At 40.1% G+C, this 26,474-nt stretch overlaps 1 protein-coding gene across 1 annotated transcript; it reads right to left on the bottom strand.

Annotated features, from left to right (window-relative positions):
- Positions 1 to 16,725: 16,725 nt before the first annotated feature.
- LOC111845556 (Golgi apparatus membrane protein TVP23 homolog A-like) lies at positions 16,726 to 19,683 on the bottom strand. The gene is made up of 8 exons (XM_023815060.1): positions 19,540 to 19,683; positions 19,370 to 19,452; positions 19,029 to 19,173; positions 18,787 to 18,876; positions 17,839 to 17,958; positions 17,558 to 17,683; positions 17,012 to 17,044; positions 16,726 to 16,904 (listed from the first exon to the last, which is right to left on the bottom strand). Exons 1-7 carry the CDS (start codon positions 19,546 to 19,548, stop codon positions 17,018 to 17,020), a joined length of 600 nt encoding a protein of 199 aa, XP_023670828.1. The 5' UTR covers positions 19,549 to 19,683; the 3' UTR covers positions 16,726 to 16,904; positions 17,012 to 17,017.
- Positions 19,684 to 26,474: the final 6,791 nt, after the last annotated feature.

Below are 26,474 nucleotides of genomic sequence, written 5' to 3' on the forward strand. Positions count from 1 at the left end.
AGTTCTCTGCTACCAAATTCCCCCACAGAAAACAACCTACTTATCTATTTTAAGAAATGTGGATCTGTTTCGCTCTGAACAGCAAAGTATATTGTATCTTGTTATGAAACTGAAGCTTTTTTTAATGAATCTATCACACTTTTGCAAGATTAAAGTATCGCCGACAGCAAGCTAGACCTTCTGCTTGCACTGGTATAAGTATGTAAAACGTTAATTTGCAATAATTTATATTTCTGTATTTATGTATTTTTTGACAATGATGTCATTGCTGTTGCTTGTGTAACAGGCAGTGTCAGCTTTTGCTTTCAGATTTTTTGGGCACCAGAATACCCTGAAATTATGGAGCTTCTTTGAGGTACACAGATGTAGCCAGGAGCCACACGGGTAGGAGCTGACACGTGAGAGCGGCCTGCTTTGAGCGTAGCTCAGTAAATCAGGACCCACCACGGAACATGAGAGGGTTTGTGTGCATCGAAGCCTGTATTGTTTTACGCTGTGTTGCACCATGACTGCAGGTAACGTGAGCAACACACGGTGGGTTGTGTGGATTTTCACGCTGGGATGCTGCGGCAGGTTTGCTACACTGTCAAAATGATGCTCAGATTCAGAGTCATATACTTCCTAAGGTCAGGTGAGGCTGTCCTCCATGCTAAAATCTATGTTCATATTTTAGTTTTTTCTTTTTGCAGTTGTTTCATGGATAGGCTCTGGACCCCCACATCTTGGTATAGAACAGGTAGTATAGAAGGTGAATGAATGAATCTATGGATGGATGGATGGATGGACAAATGATTTTTTTTCACCTAATTGAATATTGAAAAGCACCTTTTTTGTGTATAGAGGCTGCTAGCTGTGGTCATTAAAATTCATTTTGACGTCTGCTTTGTGGCTTTTGTCTAGTGTCATCTCTGAGCACCAGATCCATGAAATATTTGCCAAGAATGAGGCCACACTTTGCTCATACCTAAAGGACATGGCAAGCTCTATGTAAAATGGCCTGATGGAAGTTTTTTTTAATGTTATAATAACAGCCTATAGGTGTGTAGTTTTCAAGATTACAGTATTTAGCTCGACCATGCGTCGTGCACATTAATAAATAATATCTCCAGCTTTCATTTTGCAGCTGAAATATCAAGTCATTTTCAGGAAAGGCATCATCAACAATTAGATGACTCATGTGCACATTATGAGGTAAAACCACTATTTCTATCACCATAGTCACAATAGCAGAGAAGCAATAAATGTTCCCCATCCACTGATTCTTTTCTTACTTAAACTCCTGTTGTTACACTGTCAGCTTATCTATCACTTTTTATATAGTTTGTACATTTTTATCCATAACTTATTCATTGCTTAATTATGACATATACAACGACCAGCCATGACATTAAAACCACTGACAGGTGAAGTGAATAACATTTATTATCTCATACAAAGGCACCTATCATGGGTGTCATTATATATTAAACAAGTGAACAGTCAGTTCTTGAGGTTGATGTGCTGAAAGCAGGAAAAATGGGCAAGTGTAAGGATCTGAGAGACTTTGTCAAGGGGCAAATTGTAGTGACTAGATGACTGGGTCAGAGCATCTCCAAAATGGCAAGTCTTGTGGGGTGTGCCTGGTATGCAGTAGTCAATACCTACCAAAAGTGGCCTAATGAAGGCCAACCGGTGAACCGGCAACGGGGTCATGGCTGCCCAAGGCTCATTGATGTGTGTGGCGAGCTTGGGTTAGCCTGTTTGGTCCAGAGCCACAGGAGAGCTACAGCAGCACAGATTGCTGACAAAGTTAATGCTGGCTATGATAGAAAGGTGCCAGAACACACAGGACATCACAGCTTGCTGCGTATTAGGCTGCATTGCCACAGACCGGTCAGGGTGCTCATGCTGACCCCTGTCTACAATGGGACCGTGGACCATGATGTAATGGAAGAAAGTGGTCTGGTCTGATGAGTCACATTTTCTGTTACATCACGTGGATGGCCAGATGTGTGCGTTCTTTACCTGGGAAGAGATGGCACCAGGATGCACTATGGGAAGAAGGCAAGCCGGCAGAGGCAGTGTGATGCTCTGGGCATGTTCTGCTGGGAAACCTTGGGTCCTGGCATTCATGTGGAGGTTACTTTGATAACTACCACCTACCTAAACATTGTTGTAAACCAAGTACACCGCTTCATTGCAATGGTATTGCCCAATGGCTGTGGCCTCCTTCAGCAGGATAATGCCACACTGCAAAAAATGTTCAGGAATGGTTTGAGGTCTCAACTCAATCAAGCATCAGTGGGATGTGCTGGACAAACAAGCCTGATCCATGGAAGCTCCACCTCGCAACTTACAGGACTCACAGGAGCTGCTGCTAACGTCTTGGTGCCAGATACCACCTTCAGGGGTCTTATGGAGTCCATGCCTCGACAGGACAGAGCTGTTTTGGTGGCACAGGGGAGACCTACACAATATTAGGTAGGTGGTTTTAATGTTATGGCTTCATGTTGTATACATAGGATACAAACCATTTGTACATTAAAACTTAGTAATTTATCAACAAACTATCCTCATGAAAATGTATTACTTACTAAAAGTCTTAATGATCTGGGAACATCTTGTTACCATTTTAAAAGGGCTGTTTCACTCATTAATTAGGCAGCACATTACCCAGCAAACATTAAACCACTTCCTGTCATTGCACTGTTGCCATAACACGAACAGTAATGACAATAACATGAACTGGATGAAGAAAGATAAAAATACAAGAAAAAATGCACCAACTGAACTAAACGAAAAGGTTCGATTTAATTTATTGATGGGTTTTATATACAGGAGGATTTTCAATGGTCTGCCCAATATTTTATTATCTCTCATTTGATCACGTTTGTCATAACTCTCCTTTCTTACCTGCGCAAAACCCAAACCCTCAGTCAAAACAGGTAAAGAAGGCAGACTCACTTGTATTGAACACACAAAAAAAAACAATGTGAAGAGGGGGAATTAAAAGAAGATCATGTCACATGACAGCTTAGATCCTTTGATCCATGCATCTGCATGCTGGGAAGATATTACCATCTTTAAGGTGTCCCCAAACCACAAGGAAATGACTTAGAAATGTTGGAAGTTTAAAATATTAACATTTCAACATTATGTCTGAGTAGCTAAAAGCTGGTTACGCTCCATCAGTGGGGATCTGGAAGTTCTGCTCCCTTATTACATTTTGTCCAAATGACCTCAAGATGATAAGTTACCTTCATTTTATTACTTTTGCATATGCTTAATCACTTCTTTTAGGCTTAATCTTTTAATGAATAGTTGTTATTAGAACATTACGATTCGATAGGAAGTACCCATATGCAGTTTTGCAGAAGTTGTTTAAAGTGAAGATGATGCAACAGTTGAAATCATCCCAGAAATAGTTTTTTTTTAATTAATTTGCCAGGAGTGGTGTAGCTTTTCCTAAAAAGTTGGAAAAGCAGTCATGCTTTACCCGCTTTGACATTGGTAGTGATACCCCTTAGGGAGAACACTAGGCGAGTATGTTCGGGCTCCAGTTTGGAATGTCTCTGTCCTGGAAAGGGTATTCTCCATGACATCAGGCCAGCAGGGGTGCCTTCAGGGATCTTATGTAGCTACATTTTTCATGTCACCCCAGTACAGAAGCCACGCAATCTGAAGTCCATACTGGCCACCCCATCTCTGAAAAAGATGCCCACTTCGATCAGTGTTTGTCAGCTCGTACTCAATCTGGGTTGAAAATATGCAGTGTGAAGCCAAACCCACAGCTAGCTACACTGAGGCCGTTCCAGGGTTGACTCATGAGTGTGTCACATAAAATTTGATGTGCAGGCAGCCACTGATATATTTTGGCCCAAATTGCTTGCAACAGAAAGAGACTACATAGGAAACAGTGGAGTGGGGATGTCACATAAGATGTGACAAGGTGACAGGCACACCCACAGGGAGCTACAGGTCAGTTGAGGTTAATGACAGTGATGGTGGATGTGGTAACATCTGGAGATGTTTCTGCTGCACAGTACTAATACAGTATTACACTGTAGATCACTGGACAGGGCAATATCCTGGTTACCCTGCATGAATTAGGAAAAGTGACAACTTACAATCATAAGCCGTCCTCTTCTTCTTTACTGTGCCATTTTATTATCAGTATGTGCATTTAGCACAAGAAAATTATTATGAGCATAAAATGAGTATTTGTCAAAAACAGAACGCACACCAATTAGGGAGTATGTGTCATATGTCATGCTTTGCGCTATAATACCAAGGCTAGACTGAAGAATATAATGGTCATTGGAAAGGTGTCTGCCCAGTTTACCCTGGCTGGGGCCTTCTTATAATGTATACCCTATCCCAGTGTGTCCCAGTCCGGTCCTCGGGGACATGCAGTCAGTCCATATTTTCGCTCCCTCCGAGCTCCCTACCAGACAGTCCACATTTTTGCTCCCGGTAGGGGGCTGGGAGGGAGCAAAAATATGGACTGACTGCACGTCCCAGAGGACTGGACTGGGAAATACTGCCCTACCCTGCTAAAAAAACATATTGTGCATATATTGTACAGGCAGCTGTTTATCAAAAAGTATCTTCCTGTGTAGAAAAAGCCTAACCCAGACATAGTCAAATCGACTATTAAAACATTCAGTGTCTCAACTTTAGCGCAAGCAAATCATCAAAGCAGTCAAGGACTGCATGTACAGAAGCTGCACCATGTACTAATGAAAAGTTGAATTGAAGTTTTAATGTCTATGTGTAATTCATGATTATAATAACCAAATCTGTAATACTGCGTGGGTGTTCTCTCCAATGGACTGGCATCCTGTTTAGAATGTACCCCAACCTTGTGCCCAGTGCTGCATGGGACAGGGTCCAGGCCCCCCCTGACCCTAACCAGAATAAACAGCTGGAAGACAGATAGATGGTCATTTTACCAGCCAACATGATCAGTAAAATGTGGCTGGTCTGCTGTGGAAAAATTCTATTAAATAATTTGGAACATCTGCTTTGTAAAATTAACCTTAATAGTCATCTTACTGCATTTTTGTCTCAAAGATGAATCTCACTTTGTTTAGAAACAGAAGTTACCTCACAGTGCTACAGGCAGGTCTGGCATTTGGGGGAAACAACTGGGGAAATGGGGGGTGGGGGGCAGGAAAGACAGTGATCCTTATGCGGGGGCCCTGTAGAAATCAGTTTGTCCCAGGTCCAGGAATTATGCACGCCGGCCCTGAATACAGGAGCTGAAACTATGGTATGAAAGCATGATACCCAATCTGGCCACTATAGATCCATTACAGCTATGCTCCTATTGTGATAAGGAGGGCAGCTTTATTTGAACAGGCAGTGTTTACCTGCAGGAGCCTCATGGGCTGGGAAAATCTCCACAATTTACACCTCATCAGCTTTGGTTCTGCGGACTGGGAGCTGCTTCACCGCCTCACAGGGCCTGAAAAAGGCACATCACTGGAGCCGCATGATTTCAAGCTGTAGTCTCCCGATAATGTATTTTTTATCCAAACATGTTTTCTGGTAAATCCCGTTTGCAATGTGGTATGGCGTTCCTGGAAGTGTAATTCTCTCAGACTCCCAATATTAGACTGTTTATGTTTTAGAAGAAATTATATTTTTTAGAAGGAATTCTACTTCTTCTTCTGCTTGGAATAGGTATCTCTGCAACACTGACCAAGACTGGATGGATGGATGGATGGATGGTGTACTTCTTTCAAATCAGTATCAACTCATGTAATAATTCTAGCCTTTCATTTTCATTTCAAGTTACATAATGCATAGAAATTTACAATAGTATATTTATATGAATTCAATGAAAGCATATTTACACAAAGTGCATTCGTGTGTTTGCTATTGGGTGATCTCTGTAAATTCTGAAGTCTGAACACAGTAAATGACAGACAAGATCATTATCACATCATCAGCATCATAAGCAAAAAAAAACTGTTTATAAATAATCAGTATAATAAGGCACTCAGAATAGTGTGAGAGTTATGCTGTGAATGATGTCAGGGGGATGGTAGAGAGGGGAATCCTTTCACCTATTCTTACGCCACCAAAACGATTGCATGATGAAATGCATCGTCCACACATGCGTAAAATCCACACTCCATTGCTGCAGGTCCTGCGGGAATGACGACCTCTGCTTTGGTGGAATCCTGCTGTTGCCATATATCAGTGGCCACCAGCCCTGTTCCTGGATTTCTTCCACCCTGCAGAGCTTAGGCGCTGCCCTAATTTAACACCCTTGATACAGATAAGTATTGGAGCCAGCTATGTTGAAGCTTAGTGGCTCTAATACTGAAATACTGAAGGGCCTGATTATCTGCATCAACTGTGTTAAATTAAGGTCAACTGTGTTAAACTAAGCTCTGCAGGGTGGTACACATCCAGGAGCACAGTTGGTGACCAGTGCTGTAGATGGTCTGCGAAGTGTATTTAACATAATAAGGACTGGTATTGTTCATTTGCATAAACTGTTGGTTGTTTGCTGTATATTATTAGTATTACGTCATTAGAAAAAGTGCTCCGTTGAGAGTGTGAAGAAGAAATGGACCGCTACAGTCATAGCCCTGCGTCCTATGTTTTTATTGAAATATAACCCACAAACACAACACTGGCGACAACGCATTTTCCGAAAAAGAACCCAGACAACCCACCAGTGGAACTCAAAACATTTTTTTTTCTTCAAAGGGGAAGAGGATTGAAATGATCGTTCAAGTTGAAAAGAGAAAATGGATTAAATTAACTTAATAACAAGTGCAGCTTGAGGGCTTCGCTAATAACCTCATAATCAGTGAGTACTGGGTTAAATTAATAATAAAGAAGACATAGCTGGCTACATCATGAAAATTGACACTTTTGATTGCTCAGCTGATAATTGATGTAGACATACTGTATAGTTTGCGTAGGAGTTTAACTGCCCCGATAAACCAGCTGAAATGAGTTTTGTGGATATTGTGAAAATAAAGCAGGAAAATTTAGAGCTGAAACCACTTTTAATTGCTGAAAGATTTTGATTTCTCAAATGGAATCAAATGGAATGGGAGTCCATTTAAGCCTAGGCAGCTGAATTAAAGAAATTGTTAGTTCAGAGATGGACTCAACCGTGCTTTGAGAGAAGTTTAATTTGTGGAATTCTACATGAAGGAATTCAGAAACGGCTCCTAAATGAAGCGCAACTCAGGTTTAAAAGAGCAGTTGAAATTGCTTCAATTGGGAGCAGCAGCAGTTGAATTCAGGGACTAAAACAAATGTAAACACAACGGCAACTTTTAAACAGAAGCGCCGAAGGAGTTGTTATCATTGTGACAGAGCTCGCATACACCTCACCAGTGTCAGTCCAAAAGTGAAACATACAGATATTGTAACAAAGTTCGACACATACAAAGGGCATGTCAGGCAGACAAAATAAATGGACTGTACCAGGGAGAGGACAAAAAAGACAAAAAGATAAAGAGAACTTTCTAAGAGAGCAGTAATTTGCATGCTGTCAATGAAAAATCTGATGATGAGATTGACACGGGACTCGTTAATTTTTTCATTTTCATTGTAAAAGCTGCCAAAAGTTGAGTAATATGGCTTAGTGAATGGCAAATTAATTAAAATGTAATTTTATACACTGGCTCTGCAGCATCAGTTATTCTCCAGTCTGGGTTTGAAGAAAACTTTAAATATGCCGAGTTGAAGCCTGCAGACATCCAATTAAGAACTTACACTGTAGAAAAGAAAATTCCCATTGGTGGAGCACCTGTGCCGATGAAATATAAGGACTAACAAGCCAGCATGGGCTTTTATGTGGAAAAAAACAGGAGGAACAGCATTGTGGGGTCGTGATTGGCTGCAACAACTACAAATAGATTACTGATCAGTCAACAGTCTGCCTGCTGTATCCCTTGAAATACAGTCAATGGATAGCAAACTGAGTGAAGCACTGGATGATGTCTCTGCAGTAGTGAAGCCTGGCATTGGCAAGCTGAAACACATCAAAGGTGTTAAATGAAAGCGCTGCACCAAAGTGTCACAAAGCCCGTCCAGTTCCTTATGGCATCCGTGACAAAGTAGCCAGTGAGCTGGATCGCGTGGAGGCTGAGAGGATTCTTTAAAATTTTGAATGTCCAGTAGCATTTGCATCACGATCGGGGACTGTGGCAGAGAAGAATTATGCACAGATTCCGCAGGAGACTTTGAATCTGGCTTGGGGTGTAAAATGTTTCAACCGATATATGTATGAGACAGAGTGTACCCTTATCACAGACCACTAGCTACTAGTGTCCAATGTTGTGCATGAATGTGCTAATTGAATGCCAATCATTTTTTGGTGAACAGTGCACTGAACACATTACCTTGCAATTAATGAATGTGAATGTCGTTCACTCTGGTGAGAGTGAAAGATGCTCACACACCAGAAGTAACAATACTTGGCAAAAAAATAACTTTCATATTGTGGTATGAAATTCGATATATTATAATGTCCTAGAATCGCACCGTGGAAAATTATTACCTGATGGTCTTGATCAGTGGTGTTGTACCAGTCAATTTAAGTTTACATGCTAACCCAATATTTTGTAAAACTGTAATGTATCAATAAATTATTCAGTCAACCAATAATGCGCCAACATTGACTGTGAATAATGCGTCATTAAATTTGCAGTAAACTTGCAGTCAGGGTAATCTGGTCAGTGAATTAACTTCCTCAGTCAGATGGCATCTATAATCCCCTCCCCCATCCTTCGTCATTCCCGTCTTCTACAGATAACTACACATCGCCACCAAGTTGTCACGTCGTGACATTCACAACTTACATCTCAGCAGCAGTAAACAAGGATAGCTGGACATGTTTGAATGTATAATAGTTGCATAAAGTCCAGTACACACTTAGTGATAATCATACAGTGGTACCTCAGTTCTCAAACTCATTAGAACTCGAATTTCTTAAAAGTCAAAACAACCAGTTTGAAGAAAAAAAATAACCAAGAACTCAATCTGAATCTCAGAAGTCGAACCGTGAACGCCGACTTAAGATAACTTGTACGCGCGGGAAAATGAGTCACGCAGCATGTCTCTCAGCCGAAACAAAGGGTAAGGCTTCAGTCTCAGACTTGCATTCGCTGTGATAGCATCGTGCATGTTTACACTAGCTGAATACATATACAGTGGTACCTCGGTTCTCGAACTTAATCCGTTCCGGACTCCGGATCGAATCCTAAAAAGTTCGAGTTCTGATCGAATTTTTCACATAAGAAATAATGGTAAACCAATTAATTGGTTCCCGGCGCCCCAAAATTACACCTAAACATGTTTTTTTTTAAGCATTTAAACACAAAATGAACATGATAAAACAAGAAGAGCATTTTTTTCTTAATGGCTACCAAAACGATAAAGATCTTATCCCAAGTTCCCAACATTACCCCTGTCTTGCCCTGATCGGCCGCTCCTTCCGTGTGCCACGCCCCCTTGTTAACCTCGTGTGGGATCCCATTGTGATCAGCTGTTTCTGGTTGTTGTCATTAGTCCTCTGTATTAAGTCCGCGTTTCAGTTTGTTTCTCCAGTCCAGTCATTGGGTGCATTCGACTTGCTTATAGCGCTGGCTTAAAGCAACGCATTCTGACCCTGACGCAATGCATTACGGTTAGATGCATTGCGACCTCTCACCCGGCTGCACAAACTGGAACCGCCTCCGTGACGACACACCTTTGCCCTTATTGGCTGAAGAGTTTAGTTACACGCAGGACGTTTGTATCCCAGGTAGTTTCTATGCGTAATCTGCTATTTCTCCCGAATATCACGTAAAGCAGTGAGAACTGGTTTTCAGTTAATTTACCTGGTAAAATAAAGTTTAAATAAATTACATAAATGCTCTAATAGTACACGTAAGTTAGTGGTTTATTTATTGTTAGTTACTGTAATGTTACGCTGCTTTATTTGGTTAATCGTCCAGTCTGTGAAGAAGGCATTCAAGTAAGAATTGCATTGTAGTATGACTCATTTCCTGGCGCGTACAATTTATATTAGGTCAGCGTTCACGGTTTAACTTCTGATATTCAGATCGAGTTGTAGGTCAAACTGATTTGTTCGACTTTCAAGAAATTCTCTAGTTCGAGAACCGAGGTACCACTGTATTTAGACAGTAAAAATGCATTTAGACAATGATAGACAGTAACAGTAATTATTATTATATAATAAAATACATTTAAAAATAAAGATTTCTTATTATTTTTTTAACATCATTAATAATAAACCATTAATACATTTAATTATAATAATATTGTCCTGCCGAGCAGGGACAGAACGGAGACAAAGGCGCAGATGTCAGGGTATCGTGGAATACGGGGTTTAATTACAGGTAAGGCAGGCAAAATGCAGACGGACAATACAATGACCGGACTGTGGAAACAAACTGAAACGCGTATTAAATACAGAGGACTAATGACAACAAGAAGAAACAGCTGATCAAACGGGGATTCCACGTGAGGTTAACGAGGGGGCGTGGCACACGCAAGGAGTGAATCAGGGCAGGACACGTTTTTTTTTTAAACTTACACATTGGATACATTTTCTTACTTTACAAATTACTGTTTTGATAAATGTGCTTGGATGTGTTTAGTACAGTATATGCTCTTCTTGTTTTATCCTGTTCATTTTGTGTTTAAATGCTAAGAAAAATATATTTAGGTGTAATTTTTTGGGGCCAGGAACCAATTAATTGGTTTTCCATTATTTTTTATGGGGAAAATTCGAACTTTTTAAGATTCGAACCTGAGTTCTGAATGGATTAAGTTCGATTTCTGAGGTACCACTCTGTATATGGAAATCCAATGGGGTATGGATAGCCCCCCACAGACAAACTTTAAAAGCACACTTTACTAGACGTCTCTGTCTCATGTTATTGTAGAGTACTTATAACAGTTATTACACCCTGTGTGCTATGAATGGACACTCGGGGCACCTGACTACAAGTGAATGTGAAGTGCACAATCCAACATTAAAAAATGTATTTAAATTTCACCCATGAAGGAGTCTGGAAATGCAAGGGGGGTGCAAGAGTTGCCATTTACTCTAAATGCTGAACCAACATCCCATTACAGCCTATTTTCATAGCCTTTAACAAGATTAAACGCAGTTAGTAAAAGGGCTTGCAAAAATTATTGGTGTGCATCACTGTCATGTACTGGACATCATGAATCTGTGATTAAAATTGTCTGGCTTGCTTTTGTTAAAATCTGGAAAACTGAATATTGAATATGAAGCTAGCTTTATCAGTACTTTATGAGCTGCGTTTGTGTGCCATGTTCTCAGAAGTGTGCTCAACACCCTGGTTATGTTGTTATGTTGTGAGTACAAGATATAAAAATAAAAATTTTTGCACAAATCCACTGATCTTGATTTTCCTTGTTTCTTGCTTTGATCAGTGTTGGTATGCTCTGATGCACTAGTTGTGACACTATTTGTTTATGTCAATAAAGTAAACTCCGAGAGCGTTCTAATGGTGGGTGATGCTAGTGATGTTTGGATTGATGATCAAAAATTTCACTTTGGATCCAGAGCAGCTCATAAAAAATCAGCAGACATGAACGTGAACTAGTTCATTTTTGGGACTGTGAGCTTCATTCAAAATTCTAAAATGTGAACTATGAATGTGAACTAGTTCATTTTAATCTGTGTGAACTGAACTTTGAGCTAGTTCTTGTTAACTGTGAACTTGCACAACATTGCTAGTCTGCATGGTCAACCCACAGAGGGGTGTTCCGCTCACCACAGCAGCAAGAATGCAGAGGTGGGCTCTGTTTATGGGTGGACACCAGGGGAGTTTCCCGCTATTTTTTTTTTTTTTGAAGGAAGATTGGCATTGGGGCTAAAATACTTGGGGCTACAGCCCTGAGTGATTGGACCTAACGACAACAAGTACAAGATTGAATTCAAGAGGACTCATAATCTTGCAAATGCTGATGCACTGTCCTTTCTACCTCTGGAAAAGGTAACACATCAAAACATTCAAAAGGGAGCACTCCTGTCGATGTATTTTCCTTCAGTAAAATTGAGAGTCTCCATATTACAGTACAAATGATGAAAAGTGGAACCAGAAAAGACCTACCCCAGTTTCTCCATTTTTACCAGCCCAGTGATGAACTTGCCCTTGAAGAGGGTTGCCTTATGTGACAATTGAGAATTGTGGAACCATCCAAGCTCAGAGCTAAAGTGTTGGAGGAGCTACACATTGGTCATTTTGGTGTGGTCAAAATGAAGGCATTGGCATTGAGCAGCTTCATATGCACTGTTCTGGGTGCCAGCGTGTTCAGAAGATTCTAGAAGCAGCATCTCTTCATCCCTGGGAATGGCCTGCATTTCCCTGGCAGAGAATTCATGTCGAGTTCGTCGGACCATTCATGTTCACAAATTTCTCAGTAGCAGTAATGGCCAGAAGTGTTCCCAGAGGTTTTCCAGAAGTGTTCCAAGTGTCCTCACTACAGCCACACACTGTCAGAACCATTTTATTTAAGTCAAGAGCTGCAGAGGTTCCACCAGAACCTGTGATTGTCCCACAACCACAGGTCTTGCCTGTAAAGCAAAGTAACTCTAACTTTCAAGAAAAACATTATCTTGTAAGAATAAGAAATCAATAAGGGACAGTCAAACTTTAAAATATGTTGATTGTACTGAAACATTTTGCATATTTGAGTTCAAACACATAACATATTTGAGTTGGAGTTTATTGTTTATTATTATTACAAACAGTGTTCTGTTGAGAGTGTGAAGAAGAAAAGGACCGCTACAGTCATAGTCCTGAGTTCTGTGTTTTTATTAAAATATAACCCACAAACACAAAAATATAACCCATAAACACAACAGTCTACTGATGCACTTTCACTTCATGCACAAGTTTCCTCTGCAGAAAAGTGTTCTTTTCTACTGCCTGGCAAATCGGCCATTATAATAGTAATTCGCCAAGGTGCAAGCGTACCTAGCTCTTTAAGGGAATGGGAGATTACATTCTGATTGGTTTATAGCATGCCATGGCCCAAACACACTCATAACTAATTACGAGACTAAGTACAATCCTTCTGGACCATGGACCTGGCGCAGTGACTATTTCTCTGCCATTAAACTAGCAAAAGTGTGTTGGCCACGCCCTAAAAGAACTTGTAGTGTGTGCTTTAGATCGTTAAAATAGGGCCCTTTAACTTTAAGGTCGGGGGGAAGTATTGCCAGTTTAGCATTTTTCAAGATCTGTGTTCAATTTATTTGCTAAGTAATTCTTACAGAAACTGACGTTGGTGTTCATGCTGTGCTGTAATTGGATTTAAAAAAAATCCCTTTGATGCAAAACTTGCATGACTCATTCCTTTTTTAATGTTTGAAGGATTACAATAGATTTGCTGGCCAAATGGCAGAACAATGCTGCCCCCCTTTTCATCGAGGTGTTGCTAAAGGCCCATCTTCCCTGGGAAGCTGGATATGCCCTTTGCACAAATTGACTTTCTTTGTCACACATAGGGCTGGACCAACACTCTGGCTTGTGCCTCCATCTACTGTGCTTTCAGTTCTGTGGGCAAAGCAGAACACAGCTTATTAATACAAATAGGTTTTAATTGCGAAACATAACCCTGCCTGCAGTCACACTTGACACATTATGGAAATCCCAGGATAATACTTTATATGTTCAGATTATATGGAAATATTCATGTTTTTTCCATCTTTGAAACTTCAAAGGAGCAAAGGCACATTATCTGCAACTCAACACTACTGACCAATGAAATACCACTATGTCCCTTCCTGTCAGAAATTGCTCACAATTCCTTTTTTTAAAAAAATCTTTAACTCCAAAAGGGATAACTGGGACAGAAGAAGCCAAAGCAGAAGGTTGAATCCTTTCCAGGACTACGGTGCCATCAGATGCACAGTATGTTGTAGATTTTTGTAATAAAGGGCTCAGAAGACGCAGTAAATTGTAAATTTTTAGAAATAATGGGATTTGATACAGTATCACATCTATGCAAGTAACACTATTTGTTATACTTCAGAAACTAACCAGTCCTTTAAAATCCCCAAACGAGCTTGATGGGCCGAATGGCCCCCTCTCGTTTGTAAATTTCTTATGTTCTTATGTTCTTTCTGAGCCAAAGTAATCCAAAATAGCACTGAATTGCAAGTTATCCTCAAGGAAAGACTAAATGTACTCATGTGAGCCTGCTGTATGTTGGGAACTGATGTGCAAAAATCATCATACCTTCCAAAATGTTTTGAGCTAAAACATTACACCCATAAATACCAAATTCTCCAGAAGATGGGAATCAATATTGTAACAACTGCAAGCAAGCTAAGCACTTGAGGCATTTCCTCAATGTGTCACCCAGGTAGATGGAATCAAAATATAAGTGTAAAGGCTCAATCGATTTTCTAATTAAATATAATAACAATTATTGACCCCCAAGGGGAAATTCTTTTCATGCCTCCCCCAACTTGTTCTCCCTAGATGACCATGAAGGGCAGCCATCCATAGCAGCACCCAGGGGTCAAGGGTCCAGCTCAAGATGCTGAGGTTGGACTCAAACTGGCAACCTTCTGATCACAGACACAGAGACTTGATCCACACGCTGATCCACACGCTACCCCAACACAGGGGCTGACTTAATATCATATAGTTGATTTATAAAGCAGCTTTATAAAGGCAAAATCACAAACAGAATGATAGATGGATATCTATCAGTGTTTGGAAGGTAAATGGGTATCATCTGATACTCTCAGAGGACACAGAAAGCAGAAAATTAAAGCACTTTTAGAAGTGTTCACCATTTCAAAGGGTTTCACTGGATTGATCATATAAACACCGCGGGCTCACAGGGGAAGACACAGAACCACACAGGCCATCGGCTCTTTAAACTGCAAAACCCAAAATATGTTCCTATCAAAAAGTATTCAAATGATCCAGTTGCTCCTGGACTTATTCTGTCCCACTGACTCTTCTCTATAGACATTTTTTATTATAATAAAAACCACTCTGGTGATCTGAGTCCTCAGTTGTTGAAATGTTTTGCAGCCACCTTCATGTGTTTTACAGCAGAACACTATTAGAATTACAGGAAAACTTAACGTTTTTGATTATATATAATCTTTTCCATAAAAACTCACATTTCAAAAGTGAATCTACAGGAAAGCTCAAACGGTCATGTATTTTGGAGAGAAACACAACATGTACTGCAATATGTTTTGCATTTAATTTTACTATTATTTTTTACATAAGTTCAGAATATGAATTGAAATATGCTGTTACCTGTTTGGAATATATTTATATTCCACTCCAAATATTCTGGGGCTGGATTATATATGACCCATATGTTTGTGTGGGGCACTTATGTCATGTGACTGCAGTGCTTTTATTTATAGATGCATTTTCTCGAACACAGGCTCTGTGACGGATTTGAGGTTCACATATTGGTTCTAATATTAGAATGTATTTTAATTAATATGTGTTTAATACCTGTTATTACTATGGCTTTTAAACAAAACATTCATGTGGTTTTCTGGAGCAGAGATTGGACTGAATACCCAACACTCTGCTACTTGGACAAATATATCTACTCTGGGAATTCAGGTCACTCCTTCAAGAGATGCTGGCTACTTTTACCCATAGTGCATAAGTAAAATGGTTCATGCGTGAAAAGTGCTGTTCCTTGTTTCCCTTTAATTAGAATCTTGAAAACAGAGCCAATGTATATGTTATTAAAAAGAAATAATAACGATAACTGAATAGCAACAGGAAGCAGGAGCAGTTTTAGCCACCTGTGAACCAAACTGTTGTGCACCTCCTTCATTTCACGGCTGAATGCTTTCATTTGCAATCATGACTGTAATATTCTAACAATGGCGGGTAACACTGTTGCTTCACCCCTCCAGGGCTGAGAGAAGAATTCCCACCCACACTCTGTGCATGCGGAGTTTGCATGTTCTTCCTGTGATATGGGGCTTTTCTTAAATACCAAGTGTTTGTGCAAGTTCCCTGAGATAGATGGGCGTCCTGCCCAAGGTGTCCCCTGCTCTGTGTTGCCTGGATAAGATGCAGATTCAGGTGAATTATATTGTGCTTAATGAGTAATTGTGCAGCTTAACATGTTCTACACCAGTATTTCTAAACCCAGTCCTTGGGGAGCCCCTGATGGTACACGTTTCTGCTCCCTCCCTGACATTCCATATTTCTGCTCCCTCCCAAAAACACACACCGTCTGGAGGTTCTCAAGGGCCAAGCTGAGAAACACTGCTCTACACTATCCCATGTAAGCCCTGTGCCTATCAGAGCAGGCCCCAAATCTCTATGTCCTAATCATGAACTGAAAATAGATGGATTCAGTTTTTTGGGGCTCATAGCTGAGTTCAGAAATCGATTGTTCTGTTTAACCTGTTAACATGTTTTAGCATAAGCATTTGAAGCTGTGATAGTCAAAAATGACTTAGGCAGCAAAGTATTTCTGATCTCTTTGCATTATAACACCCACAGGCTGTCACTGTTAGTACCACAAATGTTTTCAAGGCTAATCCAGCTCTGCAGGATGTCATGGAGTGGGTGACCTACCTACGGTTTCCTCTGAGAAACAAGCACTGTCTCATCGGTACACTTTCTTGGGGAATATCGCCATCTGGTGTACATGTACAGAAACATTCTAGGTGATGAGGAGGGCAGGCATTTCCTGGCATCCCAGAATAATCATAATGGAGACATCTGACAATGAAGATTTTATTATTTAGATAAGCCGAGTTAAATTATCAAAAATAAAAGACGTAACGTTATTTATCATTGCAGCGGTTTTCTCCAGTGACCATCACGGGTAGATGAGAGAGAAGAATAAATCAAAGATCTGCCGTAAGAGCTTCTGGTGCAGAGACAGTGTGAGGCAGGATACTGGAAGAAGAGAGGATACTGGGGACGGTTCCATTGTTGAAAAATACATGCTTGTTGGTTGGCCAAACACTTGCCACTTACAAGCATAGCCATGGCAAAAGCATTACCTTCCTTTAGAGAGCACCAAATATGATGTCTGGCTGTAAAACAAGAAATGACATATCAGTGTCTTTATGCCACACTGTTCAGACCCTATTTCTGCTATTTATCGCGTTTTAAATACCGCCGGCTCGCAGCTCAAACAGTGAGTCATGCCCTGAAATATCCTGACCTGAATGTACGCACTCCAATCTACAGTGCAGATCTATTCATTCAGATTAATAAATGAAAACAAATTACAATGAAACACACACACACGCGCGCAACCACCACAAAATGTTATAGCTAATACACATGCATCATGTACTGAAAATGACAAAGTTTTTTATATTGTGGAAATGGACACTGTAACTAGTCAACATTTATGTCCTTATCTTTGTTTAATGATTACAAGGGGATATTGCTCTGTCAAGGGAATTATTTCAGAGGCACAAAATGTCACCAGTGACCAATATGTTCAAAATAATCGTTAAGAATACAAAGAGGTGAAATGCAGGTCATGTTGCCCGTCTCGTGCAGTATTGTTTGCAGCTGTTAGTAAGTGTCATATTTACCCTCTGGAGAAACTGCTGTCCAAGGAATGAAGCTGAGCTTGGAATCCCAGTCTCTCCTCCAACCTTGCAGCGGATATAACCGTAGAGGTTGGCTGCCTGAAGGGAGATGCCTGCAATTACCAGAGCCTGCGGATGACAGAAGATACTGGTCATACCATTTATCGCTATGTTCAGCTTTACATATGGAAGCTACTGGTACCAAACCTCTATATGAACTATTTTAATAGCCATGTTTAAGAAATGGGACTTATTATGTAGAAGATTTTCTAATTTATCCATACAAGCCACTTCAGCTTGAGAGAGAAGAGGGTGCTGAAGAAGAATGCAGTCCAAATGATGGGGCAGATGATGAGACCCAACCAGAAAACCCGAGCTTCTGCTTCTGTCGCTGTGTTCTTGTTCTGAGGAGAAACCAACAGAAGCAGAACAAGCTCTGCCTAATTGGGGCCGCAGATGGATCTGCCCGCAATCCGCATTCAGGCAATGGCTCCAGAAGTGGCTATGGGCCACCCTTGTTATGCATTACTCCGTAACAAACAATCCGTTCGTTCACACTGCATAGACCAATTAGCAACTGCACAAAACGTCAAGTGTGGAAAGTTGGCAGAATGTTACAGACACATTTTCTATGGTTGACACTCTTTAAAACAAGAGCAATGCATTATTTTTAAGAGAGAGAAAAAAGGAACTTAACGTAATATTATGACATATCATTTAGATATTTATCAACATTTACGTTTATAGATATTATTACTATTATTATTATTGTTATTAATACTAGATATATATGTATTTTTTATTCCAGCTACATTGTATTTGTTGCTTTAGTAAATTGGGTGTTGCTTGATGATAAATATCTGAAATTATCGGCAGATGCTTCAGTGTGTACCACCAATTCAACAATATCTCCACTGGCCAGAAAATACTCGATGCTAGTAATAGCCCTAAAAATAAAATTATTCTCCTCCTACAGCTGACACAAAATCACGCTGCTCTATTTATATTGCATATATAAATACTCATCTAATTAAATTTAATATGATTTCACACAATTACACCTTAATTTGGTAACTCTCCATGAAGAACCTTCATGAGACAACATTCAATATTAATTTATGTTCCTTTTTGAACGCGTTAATGATTAACAGCCGTAGCTAACCAACCAATAAATTACATTTTTTCCCCAATTAGTCTGCTGTTAAAATGGCTTTAAAAGTCAGTTCTGTCACCTTCTTGGCTTCAAACACCCAGTGACTTTTGCCATCTTCATCAATCTGATTCCACCAGCGCAGCCCCACCAGAAGCCTCCCAGTTACATTCTGTTGCAAAGAGACAAACAGGGGGAAAGCTTATAACCCCAAAAAGATATAGAGTACAGCATCCGACAATGTCTGAAAGTGCTTAATTAGGCAAAATGAATTTATTGATCTAATAGCTGATTCTCGTCCGTTCTGTGAAAGAGCTTGATTACCTTAACAGACCAGAAGTCAAAGGACAGGAGGGTAATGATCAGTACAAAGCAGGTGACGAAACTCTTGCTGAACCAGTCACAGAACAGGTAAGTCACAATGGCACTTATTCGAAAAATGAGGTGGAAAAAGGTTGCTAAAGGATGCCTGAAAACAAAAACCGAAACAGTTTTGTTAATATTATGTGATTATAAAATATAAGACAGGCCTACATGCTACCAGATCTTGAGGGGAAATCTCCCATTCTTAAATTAACTATTAGAAACACGATGCTTCATTATTCATTAAATGACTGCTATACAAAAAGTAAGGTTATTTTCTATATAAAATAGCAACGAATCACCTTATTTTAACTCTCCTCAAAGTCCGTTCTTCGTCCTCTGCCCCGAAATCCAGTGATACATCTTCTGTATCATCAACTTGCGCCTTCAAACAATGACAGTATATAAACAGCAATGAATGAAAATAAAATTTACGATAACATTTCACCAAGCCCCTGGTGCTTGAGCTCACCTGCTTCATTTTAAGGTAACCCTGGGTCCCAGCTGAGTTTAAACTGCTTTATTAATAGTATAGTCTTAGCATTGAAATATTTTTGAGTTTATTGTGCGGGGTATAATAAAGCGACGTGTGTCACACTGAAATGGCTCCGTGTTGAAAGTGGCCGGAACCAGCGACCAATCGAGACTTTGCCGGTCAGGAGTGTGGCAGTGTTTGTAATATGCTGGTTAAGGAATTGGAGGTTACTGTTCGTAACATGTAGTCATGTAATGCTGAAAAGCTGGTAGAATTTAAAAATATATCATGTGTATTCATAGTAATATTAAACTTAAGTATTCAGCGATTCACAAAATGTACGTTTTAAAATATTCTTCAGGATCGACTCTCATTTTTAATCTCATGTCAGGTTCCGTCGTCATAAAAGGTGCCGTTCCTGAAAGACTGCTTTACTCTGCTAGTTAACTCATAAACTTCCCCTAGCAGATGTATATGATCTTTGTAAACGAATTGAAATTCGGAAACAACCATAATAACAAACCCACTGAAGACACGTACTGTAGCGAACAATCTTAACAAGCAGTCAGTAAATTAACGCTAACACATCCACAAGGGTGGCCTCCTGTCAGGGGCAGTCTTGAGGGCTGAAATAGGGGCCACCATCCAGTACCACTTTAAAGCCTAACTGGCTCTGTATCCAGGGTCTGGTAACCAAGAAGTTTGCATGTGATCGTGACATCAGCATCTTTTCCTGCTGTGTACAGATTGGGCAAACAACCATAACACACATAACACTCATTAAAAGGACATCAAACAACAAAACGGTAATAGTATGCTAATGATGACTACAATAAAAAAAATTATAACAACAATAATAATAATAATAATAATGATGATGATACAAATAGACATTATATATATGTAGCATACACACATGTGCTCATACACATATACACGTATATTTCAATTCCTTTATCTATATGATACTCTAAAAAGTAATAATAATAATGATACGGATCGCTCAGCCTCGTATGCGCCCATTCTTGAATGTGCAAGTGTACATGTAGGTGTGAACTGATCTGTCATTGGATGTGCTGGTAGTTGATGCTGTCGGGGGGCGTGACAGTGCCCCTCCCCATCCCCACCCCCAGGCCCAAGGCGAAGGCAGGGGGAACCAGGCAACCGAGGCCACCCCACCACCCCCACGGCATAAGGGCCCACCACCCGCCCAACCCGAGAGGGAGCCCGCGAGGGAACTAGCCCCAATTCTAATGTGGGAAGAAGGTCATGGATGAAAACCTCAGCAACCACAGAGGCTGGATCTCCATCCTCTCCAGCGGATATACCAGCTTTTGACCCGCTAATGAAAGAGGGAAACCTGGAGAGAACATCTGCATTTGCATGTCGTTGGCCTGCATGATCAGTCTACAATCTGGTACTGGAAACTAGCCAACTGCCCCATCCACCTGACCAACTGCCCATCCAGCCCTTGAAAGTTGTGATGCCAAAGCAAGAATTTATGATCAGGTCAGAACACAAACTCTTTTCATAAAAAGTAATGATTGAAGTAGTTAATGAAGGTAAACAAACTTAACATGTCCTTTTATGTAGTTGCACACTGGCATTCTGCTTTGCTTAAAACAAAACTAGCATATGCTGTAACCCTCTCCAGACTTCCAACCAGTTTGTTGGTGTAGGCCTGACATACCCTGCTTCTACTCTCTTTATTTATGCCATCTGCTGATATCACATGACCTAGGTGCTGCACCTCGGTAGAATAAAAAATCAGATTTACTAGCTATTATCTTTAGACTGGCCTTCCCAGAACCCCAGACAGCCACAGCAAATGTTCCTGAAAACACGACTCAAAGACTTTGACGTCATCCAATTCAAGTAGGAAATGCCTTGCAATGAGTCTTGAGGTGTGATTTCAACCTGTCAGTAACCACTGGTCAAGATAGAAACCCCCCAAAGTACTGAAATCTAGAATTCATAGACTTAAACTGATTCTTCACAATACCTCACCATAGATATAAAAATGTTAGGTGTACGGGTAATAGCATAGAAAGATAATGTTATCACATATCTAACCATTCCTTTCTTGGGTTCAGTAACTTTGAAAAATACCATCAGATAAAATGTTCTCTCTGTCTTGGTATTCTGCTAAACAATAGATGGAATGAAACCACAACATATGAGATTTTCTTATGTACACACCTATCAGTCATAACAGTAATACCGTCTGCCAATCATGTTGTTCCCCTTCCTGCCACCAGAACAGCTCTGACCAGATGAGGTGTGGACTCTGAAGGTGTCCTGGTATCTGGCAGCAAGACGTTAGCAGCAGATCCTTTAAGTCCTGAAAGTTGCAAAGTGGAGTTTCCATGGATCAGACTTGTTTGTCCAACACATCTGACAAATGCTCAATAAGATTGAGATCTGGGAAATTTGGAGACCAAGTAAACACCTTGCACTCTCTCATGTACCTTAAACCACTCCCAAACAATTTTTGCAGTGTAGGATGGCATGTTATCCTGGTGGAAGAGGCCACTGCCATCGGGGAATACCATTGCCATGAAGGGGTGTACTTGGTCTGCAACAGTGTTTAGGTAGGTGGTAACATCCACATGATTGCCAGGACCCAAGGTCTCCCAGCTCAGCTCATTCTGTCATAGCATTAACTTTATTTCGGCAATTTGTGCTACAGTAGCTCTCTTGTGAGATCGGACCAGACAGGCTAGCCCAAGCTCCCCATGGACATCAATGAGCCTTGGGCACCCATGACCCATTGCCAGTCCACTAGTTGGCCTTATTTGGATTGCTTTTGGTAGGAACCAACCTCTGCATACCAGGAATAGTCCACAGGACCAAGTGACTCAGGTCCTCACACTTCTCTATTTTTCCTTCTTCCAACTTCAATTTTACTTGCCTAATATATAACATTACACTTCCTATGCAATGAGGTAATCAATGTTATATATATTGCTATAGCTATATTTTTATGAAAAGTGTTTATGGTACATTTTTAGAGAGAAGTATTCATAAATGTAGGTTCACTATTTAGCAACTGGAATTGACCTTCTGGGAAATGGGGGAAAAATACTGAAAAAGAGGAAATGTGCCTGATGAAATGGACAATACGCTTCTGCAGGGTATAACCATGTAACCATCCACTCTTTAACCCAGGGACATGCAGAGCTCTGGATATTTTTAAGCATCATGTTTACTTTATTCCATTTCTGTGGAATGATGAATGGACCACATATTATATTTTGCCAAATGGAGGTCCCTCCTGCTACTCACTGGGTTTGCCAGATGACCAATCCAGTCCTGTATAAGACTGGGGACATACGTTCTTATGAGCTGACCATTACCTTAGAAAAACTTTCACACTCTCAGTAGCGTTACAAAGTAATCTTTGGGGAAATTGATTAATTTCAGCATAAATGATTGGGCAGATCTTCTGCAATGTTATCTAATTTACTTATAATAAAATATGGACTCCAAGCAATGACGTGCTTCTTTCCTGATTTTATTGAATTTGTTTGCGGATATTTTACGGGCTAATGTAATGTTCCGTGCGAAGTTTTGCATTTTTGAAATTTGTCCATGAGATGGCAGTATCACAACATGCTGAAGCTACCTTAAGGGCTGATTTTTTCTCTCTTTTGTCGCGAGAAAAGCACGTATTTAAGCATGCTTTCGTTTCAGAAGATGTTGTATCTGTTAACTTAGCCCGTAAAATAGCAGCAAACAATCTCCATAAAATCAGAAAAGAAGCACGCCATTGCTTGAAGTGTGTGTTTATATATATATATATAAAAATCGGTCCCTCCTTTGCAGCTATAACATCTACCACTTCTGGGATGGCTTTCCACAAGATTTTGGGGTGTGTCTGTGGGAATTTTTGCCAGTTCATACAGAGGGACATTTGTGAGGATGTTGGATGTGAAGGCCTGGCTCACAATCTCCATTCTATTTCATCCCAAAGGTGTTCAGTGGGGTTGAGGTCAGGACTCTGTGTGAGCCAGTCAAGTTCTTTCACACCAAATTGTCGCAACCATGTCTTTATGGACCTGGCTTTGTGCACAGTCATGCTGGAACAGAAAAGGGCTTTCCCCAAACAAAGTTGGAAGCATAGAATTTTGGACAATTCTGTGCTTCCAACCAACCTCAACCCCATCAGACACTTATGGGATGAACAGAATATGGATGGATGGATAGATGGATGTTTATGCGTTTAATAGAAAGATGTGTGGTTATGATGAGGCTTTCTGCAAGGGATTAGTATTGAATTATAAGCAAAATGATTAACACGTTTTTCTGCGCATCCTCTGTTATGAGCATTTTCAATAGAAAATTAAATCATAATTGCCACAAGGTGTCGCACTTTCATCAGTCTTTCCATAAGACTTACAAGACTGAATTCAAGTTACTGCGTAGGTTAATTAGAAACATAAACGAAAGCAGCAGTGCTCCAGAACAAAGGGCATTTTTAAAATAAAGTCTGAGCCCAGATGTTTTATTATTTTTTATTAGTTGCTCATTAAACATGTTGGAAAATCTTTTTTTAAATGTAATCCTGAAAAGAGCTTTGTGAGTGACCTCTACCTTGACAGACAAAATCGTTACCGACTACATCAGTAGAGTCCAGCCATGTAAACTGGGTCTACATCTAAACATGCTAGTGCATTACAACCAGGACTAAATAGTAACATTCTGGAAAGGGTTAAAATGCAGCAGTTTCTGAGAAACATGAAAGAAGCAAATAGAAAACAGTATAGCTATTTCTTTTCATAACTTGTATCTATTTTTTTTTGTTAATGCCATTTCGTTACTTTACCATAATTGGAGCAATGGGTGGCACAGCGGCCAACAATGTCTTCCTTTCCTTTGAAGTGACATTCAAATCAGACACAAAGAGCTGTCAGTACAGTATGTAGGTGGTTGTGAGAGTCGTGTGGTATTGCCGTGTAGCAGACCGTGTTTTGCTGGGTATTGAGCTCAGATGTAAGCATGGAGGAGGCATGTGTCACTTCTTTCATATATACAAATAAAGCAGCAGCTTCCCTGTCTGCAGCATATTCTCTGAAACTGAAGGTTAATGATTCACATCTGTTCTATGCACTTTAAAGACAAGGGGGTGGGGGGGTCGTCAGTAATATGCAGAGTTGGGTAATTCAGGTCCAGAGAGTAGAAGTTCAGACCAGGATTTTGTTTCAACCAACCAGTTGAGCACAAACAGTCACAGTCACAGAGTACTCAAGTGGCTGGTTGAAACAAAATCCTGGTCCAAACTATTACTCTCTGGGCCTGAATTACCCAACTCTGGTAATATGTGTTAATATTAAGTGTTTGTCCATCACCTATGAAAAAAATCTCTTGTGGGGCTCTTTTGCAGTAATGGTTTTCCTCAAGGAAAATGGATTTCCTCATGTTTTGTTAATGATGTGCTACAGATCAATTATTTTGAAGTCCAATTTCAAAAATATTTTTAGTATCATGTAATGCACTTGCCCATTGCTGCGTTACAGGAAATGCTGAATTTGAATTAGATAAAATTCTGACTATTTATTTTTAAATTAGGCCCTCAATGAATGAAATTAGTCTTCTTTTTAGGGTTTCTTTTTTCTCCTGGGTGCAACAAGGTCAAACTCAGGACACAGACACACTTCCTTCTGGTAATGAATTCCTGGCAGTCCCTCAATGCTGAAAGCATGGCTATTAACCTGATTACTGATATTAGTCAGTAGGTAGTGACAGGGACGCTGCTGGAGATTTTGGGTCCTATCAAAGCAAAGCATTTTGGACCCCCAGACCAAAACAGTTATGTTCCAAATTTTTAGGGCCCCTTGGAATCATCCCCAATCCCCATACACCCCCCTCATTTTTCTATATCTCAAAAAGGAAAAAGAGAAAGCGACTTAAACAGGTCTCATTCTACACAAAGTACTTCTACCAAATCACGGTTTTAACATGATAGAGTAGCTTTCTGCTTCTCTACAGGGGAGATTTTTACATATCATCAACATGCAGTTTCAGAGAGGCTCTGCTCTCCCTGGCAAGTATAGATTTGGTAGATACCTGTTGCAACTTATAACCTACTTTCATTTTCCAGTAAAATGCTTGAACTGTCATGTGTTTTCTGGCACTGAGGAACCTTAACCCTTTATAGAAATGTAACAGCACCTGATCGCCTCTTCTATGCATCATTGCATGAATAAAATGATTCCTGATCTGCCCCCAGCCATTGCTGCCCCTCACATTTTACGCTAAATTATGATGTAGAGTAAAACTCTAATTCATAGAAACTATCCGCTGTGGTTTTTGTATGGGGTTACTAGGGGCAGATCATTCTGTTCTCTTGATGGAATAGTTGCATAGACTGAATGTTCCATTTGAAGGTTGTCACAGTAAAACCACATGTGTTACTAATGGAGTCATTTTGTGTGCAGAGAGCTCCTAGTTAACTTACAGGCCAGCATTTATGATCTGTTCTAGTAGGATGTTCACTAAGTAGCATTGGTCAGGAAAATTTTTATAGTTAAGAATGCAATGAAATTTTGAGCCTAGGGGTAAATGTACAAGGAACTTGTCTTCCAGTTTTATTGACCTTTAGACAGATGAATATGTAGATAGACTTATTAATCCCAAGGGGAATTTATTTCTGGCACTTTTTAACAAATGATTTCTAAATTTGCATTCTGCAAAGATATTGAGTGAAGCATAATATGTTGATGCACATTACCTTCAAACACAGCTGCATATAACAATGAGTTTTCACACGCGATAATCTGCTCCATGTGTCATGGGTACTTACAGGATGGAGCCTTGCATGTGGTCAAAAAAAAATCACTGGAAAATTGGTGTCACCTGGGTACAAATTACCATGATCAAAAGTGAGAATTATTTCCTCAAAACATAACAAGAGGAGGATTAAGCACAGATCA

The sequence above is a fragment of the Paramormyrops kingsleyae genome, chromosome 5 (assembly GCF_048594095.1).
Source record: "Paramormyrops kingsleyae isolate MSU_618 chromosome 5, PKINGS_0.4, whole genome shotgun sequence".
Classification (NCBI taxonomy): Eukaryota; Metazoa; Chordata; class Actinopteri; order Osteoglossiformes; family Mormyridae; genus Paramormyrops; species Paramormyrops kingsleyae.

Coding starts and splice junctions, on each gene's coding strand:
- LOC111845556 (XM_023815060.1), bottom strand. Junction 19,174..19,369: donor TTGAGGAGAGTTAAAATAAG/GTGATTCGTTGC, acceptor TTTTGTTTTCAG/GCATCCTTTAGCAACCTTTT. Junction 17,684..17,838: donor CTCTCAAGCTGAAGTGGCTT/GTATGGATAAAT, acceptor TGTCATCCGCAG/GCTCTGGTAATTGCAGGCAT.